Source organism: Pteropus vampyrus, unplaced genomic scaffold (genome assembly GCF_000151845.1).
Source record: "Pteropus vampyrus isolate Shadow unplaced genomic scaffold, Pvam_2.0 Scaffold167, whole genome shotgun sequence".
In the NCBI taxonomy this organism is placed as follows: Eukaryota; Metazoa; Chordata; class Mammalia; order Chiroptera; family Pteropodidae; genus Pteropus; species Pteropus vampyrus.
This window is the reverse complement of record NW_011888948.1, coordinates 394,249-407,804: the sequence shown is the minus strand read 5'-3', so window position 1 is coordinate 407,804 and position 13,556 is coordinate 394,249. Positions and strand designations below refer to the sequence as shown.

At 34.5% G+C, this 13,556-nt stretch overlaps 1 protein-coding gene across 3 annotated transcripts in view; it reads right to left on the bottom strand.

Annotated features, from left to right (window-relative positions):
- Positions 1-544: 544 nt before the first annotated feature.
- CDADC1 (cytidine and dCMP deaminase domain containing 1) overlaps positions 545-13,556 on the bottom strand; it is a 46,136-nt gene continuing 33,124 nt past the window's right edge. For 2 of the 3 annotated variants that reach the window (XM_011370298.2, XM_011370300.2), the window contains 2 exons: positions 12,283-12,343; positions 545-2,347 (listed from right to left, as the gene is read on the bottom strand). In XM_011370298.2, the coding sequence (XP_011368600.1) occupies positions 2,274-2,347; positions 12,283-12,343 (135 nt within the window). In that variant the 3' untranslated portion in view covers positions 545-2,273. Of the gene's footprint in view, positions 2,348-10,869; positions 12,344-13,086; positions 13,237-13,556 lie in introns of those variants that run through there. The other variant, XR_002782822.1, reaches the window with a different exon arrangement.

Sequence of the window (13,556 nt, the reverse complement as noted above, 5' to 3'; positions counted from 1 at the left end):
AGCATAAACACCTCCACTTCTGCGAGGCCCTTTCTCCATGACTCCTTGGAGTGTGCACTTGTCCTCTTTTGTGCCACCACTGCTCCTATAGTTACATCCACAGGGTGGTTCTCAACCTTAGGCCATGAGAATCACCTGGAGGGCCTGTTAAACACAGACTGCCAGGCTGCGACCCTAGTGTCTGATTCAGCAGCTCTGGTTGGGCCCCAGGTGATGCAATGCCACTGGCGCAGAGACCCGACTCTGAGAATCATTCTCTATCACTTGATTACTGCTTGTATCTGTCACTACGCTGTGAGCTTCTTGAGGTCAGAGAGCATTTCTTATACATCTCTTCTCCAGGGTCTAGCCAGTGTCCAGCGGTCATTAGATTTGTCAGCAAATATTTACTGAATGCCTGCTATATGCCAGGCACTGTTGCAGACACTGGGTTCAGCAAAAAAAAAAAAAAAAAAAAAACCTCTATGTATATATATTCCCACCTTCATTGAGCTTTCCTTCTGATACTATAAGCTCTTAATAAATGATGAAATCTGACTGGTTGTGCAGAGGAAAATGGCATTATTATGACCATTTTAATAGTGCTATAGAAGTATCAATTTTTTATTCCCTAATCATAGCTTTTCCCATTTGTATGTTTCTCCCTACTGATAATTCCACCCCCAACACCCAACACATATATCTATAAACTTGGCAGTATTCCAGGACTTTGGGTCTTGCAAAATATTTACTAATTGATTTAGAAAATATTTGATGTAGTTGACATATTAGTAAAAAACAGTAAATCTAAGAAAAACTTAAGCACATATGATTAACATGCAAAAGCAATTGGGGAGATATAAGCAAATCTCAGTGTTTTCATGTTGGTAAATATTAAAGAGCTTAAGCACTGGTTATCTCTAAGGGCTCCTCTCGTCTCTTCCCTCTCTGTCCCACTCCCTAGTCTTGTGTTAAAATGTTTACGGCAGTTCTTAACTGCCTGGTATGATGACTTTGAATTCCCAGTGGACCTAAGCAACCTGCTGTACAAGCAAGGGCATCTGGTCAACTCTTGGATTGTCCTGTGCACTTCTGAGAAACCGGTAAAAGGCCTCGTGAAGCCATGCAATATCATGGAAAGGAAAGGACAGCAGAGGCCAACCTGACTACCTCTCTCCACAGTCATTCCACAGAACGTCCCACCCCAGGCCTGAGGTCCACGGGCCGCTGCAACTCCCTGCCCAACTCTAAGAAAGCATAAAACAGGAAACTTCATCTTTGGACTAATTTTCTGAAAGTTCCTCAAGAAAAAAAAAAAAAAATGAGATGACTCCTGAAGGGCTGTTTGGAATGTAACTGAACTGACCATAAAGTTTACTTTCAAGACTCAGTATTCTTAAGGTTTGCAAATGTTGTTAAAAGGCCTTGCATTCAAAACCATGAAATATTCTGTATTACTTAGATGAAGGGAAAAATGGGCAGCGTCTATTAATGGAATTCTGAAAAACTAGTTTTAATATTGCAAACTAAATATTTCTTCTCTGTTAAGATCAAAACCAAATTTAAGGTTCATTGTTAGTGATTTCGAGTTAGTGCTATAGAATTAATACCGTCTCAAAATAATATTTTACTATTGCTACCCCAAATCAGTGATGTAATAGCCTACAAATTGTTGTAATTTCTACTTATTGGAAGATTTAATAACATTTTAAAAAATATACTTTTAATAATGAAGCTCAGGTCCGCCAACTTTGTTTTTATGATTCAGTCTTAGTTAAAGAAATTCTGATTATTAGCAAGCTTTGAGTATAAATGTGAACTTTTGGTGATCCATACACTGACTCTTAAAAATGGCCAAGTTGTCATTTATTTCCCTGGAGTAGTTTACTAATTGTTACCACTGTAATCCAAAGGAATTAATATTTCTTAAAAAGTGTGTGATTCTCTGCTAAGGTGTGACCTCCAGTGAACCAACCCCTTTCATACTGGGTCATATAAAGCTAAGACATGAAGAAATCACTCCCTATGGGCAATTAAACTGGTGTCATTCAATTACTGCTACCCCATTTAGTGTAATAAAAAAACCAGCATTATTTTCTGGAAAACACACAAATAAACCTCAAATAAAAATATTCTCATTAACATCATTCATATGCTAGTAATAAATAAGCTTTCTTAAAATATTTTTTCCAACTATTCACAAAATCCATCCTTATTTTCTGTGTTAACAAGGCCGACTTTTAAAAGTGCAATAAAAATTCTTGAGGCCTTCGCTCCAGTTTAGACAGGACTTCTTAGTGGTTCCCAAGACACAGCTTCTTGTTTTGGTGCTGTTCTTCATTCGGAAGGATGGGTCTCACCACACCATCTAGCGTTCAAGGATAACTTAACGTCAGGAAATCTTCACTTCAAATATATGGGTATTTGTTAAAGTCATATAGGTTGTAAGATCAAAATAAGGCTTATGTTATACAGGAATATTCACTTTATTTTATCTTAAAATTTTCAACTTGTTGAAGAACAAATTCTAGATAACTCACTCACGTAATACAGTACCTGACCTTTAAAGAATTGGGTTCATTCAATGGTGTAAAGCCAACAATTCATCAAACAGTTTTTTAGAAATAAGTTTATTTTTATTATGCTGCAAGAAAAAATGCACCTCTTAATCCCTCCAGGAGAGGAGGAAACTGTGGGGCAGGGAGAGCCTGGGGGAATGCTCCACTGTCCCGCAGTCCTCCCTTGGGAGCAAGACAGACTTAGCTCATTGTTCAGGGCAGAGAAGAACTTGGCTTCAACCTCTTCTCGTCTTTTGATTTTAATAGCTTTATTGGTACAATAAAGTTGTGTGTGTTTAAAGTGTACAGTTTGATGAGTTTTGACATTCGTATACATCTAAGAACCATCACCACAGTCAAGATGATGAACATAACCATCATCTCCAAAAGTTTCCTCCTGCTCCTCTGTTTCCCATCTTTTCAGGGATCTGACTACCCTTCAAGCCTGTGTTTTCTGCTCTATTCTGTCTTCCTAGTCATAAGGACACCTAGATCAGGGCACAGTCTTGCCTTCCGGAGATAAATCTGAAAAGCCTACTCTCTCTCTTGTCTTATTATGAAATATTTGAAACATAAAAAAGTATATAATACATATGAGAGTTTTGAAGCTTAATAATTAAATGAGAACGTATTACCTAACCCTAAAACTAGAATATTTCTACTTCCTGTGTGTTTCCTGAACAATCTCATTCAGAGGTAACCTCTATCTTCAATCCTGTGTTTATCATCCCATTGCTTCTTAAAAATAATTTTACCACATATACTAAGCAATATACTACTTGGCTTCCTTTTAAACTTTATATAGAAATTGTATCATAATGTATTTATTCTTCTGCAACTTGATATTTTCATTCGACATTGTATTTCTAACACTCATCCATAATTAAGAATATAGATGAAGTTCATTTATTTTCACTGCTATGTAATATTTCCACTATGGGAATATACTATAATATTTTTATCTAACTCCAGAGATGTTTGTGTTATTTCCGGTTTTTTAAGAACAAAGTTGCAATAAATTATTTGTCTCTCTGTCTTTTATACAACATGTAAGAGTATTTCTGGGGCGTATACTTAGAAGTCAAATTGCTAAGTTATGGAATATATGCATGTTCAGCTTACAAAGATAATATTAACTTGTTTTCCAAGGTGGATGTATACATTTTCAGTCCAACCAGCAATATATAAAAATTCCTAATGACCTACACCCTCATCAGCACTTGGTACTGGCAAACTTCTTTGTGACTCTAATGGGTATAAAACATTGCTTCAATGTGATCTTAATTTGCATTTCCCTGACTACTGATGATTTTGAGCATTTTTTCATGTGTTTATTAGATATTAGTGTTTTTCTGTTGTGAAATACCAAAAATTATCTTTTATGCATTCTCTATTAAAGTTTTTTTCTTTTTCAATTTGTTCTTTACATGTTCTGAAAACCAATTCATTGTGGTGTGTGGAAATATATTCTTCCAGTGTACAGCTGGTCTTTTCACTTTATAATGTCTTTTGGAGAAGAAAAGTCCTTAATTGTAATTCTAATGTTTTATTGTTTTCTTTTATGGTCAACATTATTTGTGTGTGGAATAAGGTAGCCTTTCTACTCCAGGTCATAAAGATAGTCAATATTTTCTTCTAAAACTAAAAGAAAGAAAGAAAGAAAGAAAGAAAAATCACTAGAGTTCTGGTTTCTGTTTGTACATGCAAAAAAACTTGGGAGTTGACACACAGTCCTAACAGGTAAAAAGCTGAACAGACTGAGAAATCAACATCTCTTCTTAGATCCCCACAAGAGGTCTCCACAGTATTGTAAGATTTACCTCTAGGAATTTTACCCAGGGTTTCACAGTAAATATTGGAGAAAAATCCTCTCATGTTTCTGGCAGGGTGGGGAAAAGGAACCATTCTGAAATATGTCAGAGAACTTTGTTCTTCTCAACAAGCCCTGCCTTCAAGGAGAAACCATTTAACCAGAGCCTAACCTGCTGGGGTATTATCAGAGCCTAACTGACTAGGGAAAAGGAAAGACCCAACTCCAGCCCACTCTAGCCATCTTGTCCTACCTAAGGGGCTTGAAGAAACTGAGAAACACTTGTGAAGCTCACTACAGGCTCAGTACAAAACTGAGACCTAATCAAAAGACCTAAAATGCTTACTCTCCTCTTATACTTCACCAACATATTACTAAAGGCCAATTTACTGCAGTTCCTTTTACCTGGTGCATCATGTCTGGGTATCAAGAAAAAATTGCAAGGCATACTAAAAGGCAAAAAACACAATTTGAAGAGAGAGAGCAAGCATCAGAACCAGACATGGCAGGGAAGCTGGAATTATCAGACTGGAAATTTAAAACAACTATAATTAATACGTTAAGGGCGCTAATGAACAAAGTAGACAGCATGGCAGAACACATGAACGATGTAAGCAGAAATATGAAAATCCTAAGAAAGAACCAAAAAGAAATGCTAGAGATAAAAAACACCATATCATAATGAAGAAAATGCCTTTAATGGTCTTATTAGTAGACTGAACACTGCTGAGGAAAGAATCTCTGAGCTGGAGGATATTTCGATAGAATCTTTGAAAACTGAAAAGCAAAGAGAACAGAGACTACAAAAACCAAGAGAATATCCAATGACTATGGGACAACTACATATGGTGTAACATATGCATAATGAGAATACCAGAAGAAGAAACAGAGAAAGAAACAGAAGAAACAGAGAAAGAAACAGAAGAAACATTTGAAATAATAATGACTGAAAACTTCCCCAAATTAATGTCAGACACCAAAACACAGACGTAGGAAACTCAAAAAACAGCAAGCAGAATTAAGTGCCCAAAAACTACACCTAGGCATGTCATTTTCAAACTACAGAAAATCAAAGAAGAAGAAAAAATCCTGAAAGCAGCCGCAGGGAAAAAAAAATACATTACTTATAGAGGAACAAAAATAGGAATTACATCTGACTTCCCAGATGTAAAACTGTGCAAGCAAGAGTGGAGTGAAATTTAAAGTGTTGAGAGAAAAAACCCACCAACCTAGAATTCTATACCTTGAGAAATTCTTTCAAAAGTGAAGGAGAGATAAAGACTTTCTCAGACAAACAAAAATTGAGGGAATTTACTGCCAACAGATCTGCCTTGCAAGAAATGTTAAAAGTTCTTCAGAGAGAAGGAAAATAACATTGGCCAGAAACTTGGATCTACATAAAATAAAGAAGAACATTGAAGAAAGAATAAATGAAGGTAAAATAAAAATGTTATTTCTCTTATTCTTAATTAATCTAACAAGTAATAGTTCAAAATAATAAAACCAACAATGTATTTGATTATGCACGCCTAGGCATATATTTTATGAACATACTTATATGTTTATGTATGCATGCATATAAGTGAAATAAATGACAACAATGATACACAGGATGGGAGGGAGGAATTAGGATTATTTTGTTACTTTAAGGTACTCATATTACCCTTAAAGTGATGTAGTACTATTTGAAAATTGACTTGGATAGGCTATAAATGTATATTGCAAACTATTTTTTTACTTTAAAAAGTTTTTTAAAGGGAAATACGTAAATAAATTTTCTAAAAAAGGAAGTATACCAATACATGAAGAAAGGAGGGAAAATAGATTCATATAAAATGTTCAATTAAAACCACAAAAGGCAGAATGAAGTGGAAGATAAAAACGGGAACAAAGAACAAGGGCAACAAAAAGAAAACAGTAATGAAAATGATAGATATTAATCCAACCATATCATTAATCACTTTGAACATCAATGCTCTAAATGCACTAATTATAAGACAGAGATTGTTAGAGTTGATAAAAAAAACAAACAAACAAGACTCAACTATATATCTTCTACAAGAAATCCATGGTAAATATAGATACATATAAATTAAAAGTAAATGGATGAAGAAAAATATACCATGGTAACACTAATCAAAAGAAAGCAGGAGTAGCTATATTAACTTCAGACTTCGAAGCAAGAAAAGTTATCAGGAGTGAAGAAAGGCATTACATAAAGGGGTCAATTCTCCAAGATGATATAATAATCCTTAATGTATATCCACCTAAAAACAGAGCATTAAACCATATGAGCCTAACAGAACTGCAAAGAGAAATAGATGACTCCACTATCATAGTTGGAGACCTCAATTCTTTTTTTTCAGAAATAGATAGATTCGGCAGGCAGAAAACCAGTAGGACAATAGTTGAACTCAACAACACCATCAATCAACTGAATATAATCAATATCAACAACTATTTGATCCAACGTCAGCAGATACACATTCCTCCCAACCTCACACAGAATACCCACCATATAGACCACATTCTGGGCCATAAAACATACCTTTGCAAATTTAAAAGAATACAATCGTACAATGTCTGCTCTTAGATCACAATAGAATTAAACTAGAAATCAATAACAGAAAGATAACTGGAATATCTCAAGATACATGGAGACTAAACAACACACTTCTATGTAAAATGGGAGTCAAAGAAGAAATCTCAAGAGAAATTTTAAAATAGTTTAAAACTAAAGAGAAATAAAAACACATCTTATCAAAATTTGTAGAATGCAGTGAAAACAATGCTTAGAGGAAAACTTATAGCATTGAATGAATATATTAGAAAAGAATAATGATCTAAAATCAATAATCTAAGTTTCCATCTTAGAAAACCAGAAAAAGAACAAATTAAGTCTAAAGTAAGCAAAAGAAAAGAAATGATAAGCAATAGAATAGAAATCAATGAAATTGAAAACAGGAAATAAAGTAAATCAATGAAGCCAAAAGCTGAGTCTTTGAAAAGATCCACAAAATTGACAAGCCTATAGCCAGGCTAACTAAGAAAAAAAAGAGAGGGGACACAAATTACCAATATCAGAAATGAAGAAGAGGACATCACTACAGATCCCATGTACATTAAAAGGAAAATAAAGGCAAACTATGAACGATTTTATGCCCACAAATTTGATAACCTAGATGAAATGAACTAATTCCCTGAAAGGCACAATTTGCCAAAACTCACACGTGAAGAAATAGACAATCTAAATAGACCTAAATATTTCCTAAATATCTATTAAGGAAATTGAATCAATAATTAACAACATTCCAAAACAGAAAGTATTAGGGGCAGGTGGGTTCACTGGTAAATTCTACGAAACATTTAAGGAAGAAATAATACCATTTTTCTACAATCTCTTTCAGAAGATATAAGCAGAGGGAATATTCTATAAGACCAGTATTACCCTAATAGTAAAACCAGAAACAGACATTACAAGAAAACAAAAACTACAGACACTTGAGTATCTCTCATGAACATAGATACAAAAATGCTCAATGAAAAATCAGCAAAACAAAATTCATCCATGTCTAAAAAGAATTATATACCACAATTAAGTGGGATTTATCGCAGGTATGCAAGGCTGGTTCAACATTCAAACATCAATTAATGTAAGCTATCATATCAACAGGCTAAAAAAGAAAAACCACATGTTCATATCAATAGATGAGGAAAAAGCTTTTGGCAAAATCCAACACCAAACATTCATGATAAAAACTCTCAGTAAACTAAGAATAGGGGAACTCCCTCAGCTTGATAAAAAAATATCTAGAAAAAACCTACAGCTAACATCATACTTAATGGTGTGAAACTTAAAGCTTTCCCACTATGAAGAGATACAAGGCCAGGATGTCCCCTTCACCACTCCTTCTCAACATCATACTAGAAGTCCTAGTTAACGCAGTAAGACAAGAAAGGGAAATAAAAGGTATACAGATTGAAAAGAAATAAAACTGTCTTTGTTCACAGATGATATGATCATCTATGCAGAAAATCCAAAAGAATCAACAAAAAAACCTTCTAAGAGTAATAAGTGATTACATCAAGGTTGCAGGATACAAGTTTAATATACAAAAGTCAATATTTAAAGAAGATACATACAGGTGGCAAATAAGCCTATGAAAGGATGTACTACATTATATGTCATCAGGGAAATGCAAATGAAAAAAAGACACCACTACACAACCATCAGAATGGCCAAAATATATACACCAAATGCTAGAGGAGGAAGAGCATCAGACATTCATTCTTTGCTGGTGGAAATGCAAAATGGTACAGCTGCTTTGGAAGACAGTTTGGCAATTTCTTACAAAACTAAATATGCTTTTGCCATGTGATCCAGCAATCATGCTCTTTGGTATTTACCCAAAGGAGGTGAAAACATGTCCACGCCAAAAAGAAAAAATAATGCACACAGATATTTATAGCGGCTTCATTCATAATTTCCATAACTTGGAAACAACCAAGAGGTCCTTCATTAGGTGAATGGATAAATAAACTGGTACATCCAGTCAACGGAATCTCATTCAGCACAAAAAGAAATGAGCTATCAAACCATGAAAAAACAGATAGGAACTTTAAATGCACATTACGAAGTGAAAGTAGCTAGTCTGAAAAGGTGACTACTATATGATTCCAACTATGTAACACTCTGGAAAAGGAAAACTATAGTTAAAAAAAAAAATCAATGTTTGCCAGGAGCTGGAGAGAGGGGAGGGATGAACAAGTGGAGCACAGGGAATTTTTAGGGCAGTGAAAATATGCTGTATGATACCATAATGATGGATACATGTCATTATGTATTTATCTAAACCCACTGGATGCTCAATATCAAGAGTGAACCTATAATGTAAACTGTGGACTCTGGATGATTTTTATGTGTCAATTTTGGTTCATCAGTTGTAACCAATGCAGCACAACGAGGAAGATGTGGATAATGGGGGAGGCTACTCACGTGTGGGGACAGGGGTCATGGGACCTCTCTGTACCTTCCCCTCAATTCTTCTGTGAACCTAAAACTGCTCTAAAAATAAACTCTCAATTAAAAAATGCAAAAAATGTACCTTTTCCATTTAAGTCTTTAATTTTTTGTAACTGATTTTTGTGTATTATGTGACGTAAGAATCCAATATCATTTTTTCTACATAGAAAAACAATTTTTCAGCACTATAAATTGAACACTCTATTCTTACAGTGTGACATGCATTGCCATCTCTGTCAGGGATGCTAAATGTTCCACAATTCATGGATGAACTTCTACCACTCGAAATACCAAAAGCATGCCATCAATTAACAGTGATTTAACTGAGCCAGAGTTTTTTAACAAACGTATTTTTTCATAATTGCTTGTTCCTTGCTCTTTTTCCAATAGCAGCTTTTACTTCCTAAACATTTTATATCCTCTATTTTATAACTCCAAAGCATGAAGTCCTTGGGAGTCTAAATATGCTATTTGTTGTTTCTGTTCCCTCTTACTCATAGTGACATTCACCTGTGTTTGGTAATTTTTCAATTACGAGTTCATATTTTATTATATCCTGTGGGCCTAAGTCGGGATCATTTTCCTTCTGAGAGAATCTGCATTTGCTTCTGCCAGAAGGTAACCTGAGTGAGGGCATTTTGGCATCCTTGGAGGACCCCAAGCTTAATGAAGGACCCTCGGGCTTAGTTCTTCTTCTTTGCAGCAGATCTCAGACTTATCTTCAAGATCCCAATTTATACGGACATTTGTCTCCAAGGTAACCTGGCTTTCCTGTTTGCTGGCTGTTGCTATTTATATTCTAACGAACTATTCCTCTTCTATTTTTCCCTAGGGGAACAGGAGTATCTGAATATTTCCCTTATTTTCTTCAAAGCCCTGTGATACCTTAAAAAAGAATATTTGTTATGGGTTATTTGAGTTCCAGTTAAATTGAGGAAGACCACCTGAGAGTAGTCAGTTACATTGCCTGTCTCCCTCCCTTCTCTTTTTGTTCCTGAGGGGGTATAAATCAGCACAAGTCCTCTCAGAGTTGGACAGGTTCTCCCTTGAATACCCCTTTCAAGGTCTAGACTTGATGGTGGAGAGAGGTAGATAGGAAAGGTAAGTTTGGAAAAATACCATAAAGTGTGATTTAGCCAAAGGTCAAGCCCTAGTCTAGCAATAAGCTGGTGTTTTAATTTTCATCTGTTTGATTCCTGTGTCTGTTTCTCAGCTGAAACCAAAATTAGAAAAGAATCACATATATACGATTCCATTTATATGAAATAGCCAGAATATGCAAATTCAAAAAAACAAAGTAGATTAGTGATTGTCTGGGGTTGGGGGTAGTAGAAATGGGAGCGACTACAAATGAGTAAGAAGTTTCTTTTTGAGATGATGAAAATGTTATGAAATTAGGTTGTGGTGATGGTTGCACAACTCTGAAAATATAAAAACCACTGAATTCTACACTTCAGAGGGCAAATTTATGATATATGAATTATATCTCAAATCTGTTGTAACACTGAAAAAGACAGGAATATTATTTATTGATATAAAACACTTGTTTGAAAATGAATACAAAACATAAACTTACAATTGAATGAACTGTTACAAAGCAAACATACATTTAACCATCATCCAGGTCAATAAATAAAACATTTCCAGTAAAGCAGATGCCTTTCTCTTGTTTTCTCCTAATCACGTAGCCCTCCCTCCAATCTTGGGACTTCTAATCTACAGCGTTTTTGTCTTCCTTTTCCTTAGTGATCTAGGAGCAACGAACCCTGGATACAAGCCCTTTGTTCAGTATGAGTGGCAAATATCTCTCCCTATTCCATGGCTTTCCTTTGTACTGTTTTAATGATATCTTTTGATGAACGGATAAGTTTAACATAAGTTAATTCATCTTTTTATGATTAGTGCTATTTGAGTCCTTTCCCTAACAACAAGGAATTATTAATTAACCCCCTCAAACACTTATTGACTATACATTCTTTAATCAGATCTATATAAATTTTATTTGTCCTTTTTTCTTTCATTATTTTTCCTGATAGATTTTTAAAAAGATGGAGAATAAACATTTTTTTTCCAGATTACAAATTTAAGAATTACAACTGAATAAAAGAAAGCTAATTCAGAACACAGAAAATCAAGATATTCACATGGAAATTATTTTAATAAAGACCTTTATATTTCTCGATTTTTTAAAGGGTAATCAAATCATTGTTATTATGAAGAAAACTTACTTATTATACTAAACTTCTATTTACTTAGAATCCATCAAAAAGATAACATAACTAATATTTAAAAATAATATTGTGCACCAGTAACTAATGTTCAAATTTATGTGCCTAAGGAATTACAAGATCTCCCAAAGATTATATTACATTCAAAATATCTGTCAATATGCAAATAATAAAGCTTTTAAGACTAGTAGTTCATTTACCGAAGCTATGATGATTCTAAGTCATTAGATTATGCAAATAATCGGAACATTTCCAGTCTCTGACCAATCTGAACAAATGTGGCTTTACTCTAATAAGAATGTATATATCCTCATAATTTGGCCCTAGATCCATCTGTATTAATTATATGTATTTTTCCTTTCAAACTGCCCAAGAAGCTTTTGTTTTGGTATGGAAGAACATTTTTGTTTACTGTTTCATATAAATTTAATTTATAAACTCTATTTGTACACGATTATTTTTATTAAACTGCAGATTCTGCAGGATTGATTATTAGCCAGCACTTTCCATCATCCCTAACATACAGCAGATACATAAATGTGAGCAAATTGATGGCGAAAAACCTAACCTGCAAAAAGAGTATGCTGCATCTAAGATCACAACAATTTCCAACACCTGACCATTAAAACTCACAACGTATCCTCTCTTCTCAGCAACCTCAATAAAGGCCTTGTAAATACTTACTCTCTCTGCTTTCAGGCTCATTTTGTTCAAGAACACAAGTTCCTGATGGATTCAGCTGCCACTGCAAAAGGGCACAAATATTTTATTTATATGTTTAACAAAGGTTTTATAAGTAGCATTTCAGCACCCTGCTTTCAAATATCAAAACAACTTTAAAAGTATAAGATGAAAAGAGTTAGCATGTCTGTATCAACCAAGCCTTAATGACCTTGAATGACCCTGAATGATAAGACTGCTGGGATCAGAATCAATATTCTTAGGGAAGGTATGAACTTTAAAGATCCTTTACCTTCATTTTATAGGTAAGGAAGTAGAAGAACAGAGAACTGTAGTGACTTGCCCAAGGTTACACACTAACTAAAGGCAGCAATAAAATTAGATTCTGGGTCTACCTGTGCCCAATGTTAGAGAATTTTTACCACCTCACACTCAATCTCCAGGCCCTACAGATCTTATAATAGCTAGAGAAGGCCTAGATATTAAAGAATAAAAACATGACCAAGATTATCTTGCCTTTTAATATACTTATGTCATATAATTATATCATATATATTATATCACACCTCTGATTATAGTTTTCCATCTTAACCATTCAGAAATAAATAAGGAAGCCTGAAGATTCTCAGATATTACGGAGAAGACTGGAGCAGCAGATAAAAAAAAAGAGTATAATCAACATCTCATAGCTAAGCCCTTCCTTCCCTCCTTGGCTAGAAAGCCCTGTCATCAGAATCACAAATGACTTAACCGAAAAGGCCCCACTAGGGCACTAGCTCCAGAAAGACAAATAAAGCTGTTTAGTACCTGAGAGACTCTTCCACAGCATCAGTTAGTTCATTAGATAAAGTAGTGAATATCATGGGCCTTGAAGAGGGGATGAGGTACAAGAAAAACATTTCGCCACGTGTACAAAAAAGTCTTTGGGAGGGAGGACATCTAGAACTGGTTGGTCACCTATATAAATGGGATGGTTAGGGTTAACACCAAGAAAAAGAGTACTTACAAGGGGTGGGAAGTTATGTATGAAAAAAATTTTTTAAAGGCATGTTTTAAAACATGTCAAACCACTAAAATCTATTAATTTGGGCAAAGTAAAAATGAGTAATCCTGAATTTACATTTAAGGATAACCATAAAAAGACTATTTCTAACTGTAAAAACTTAGAAGCAATCTGGATGTTCATCAACAGGGGAATGGTTAAATAAGGTATGTCTACAGATTAAAAATTTGTGTAATTATTAAAAACTATTTTTGAAGAATTTTCAGTGAGACAT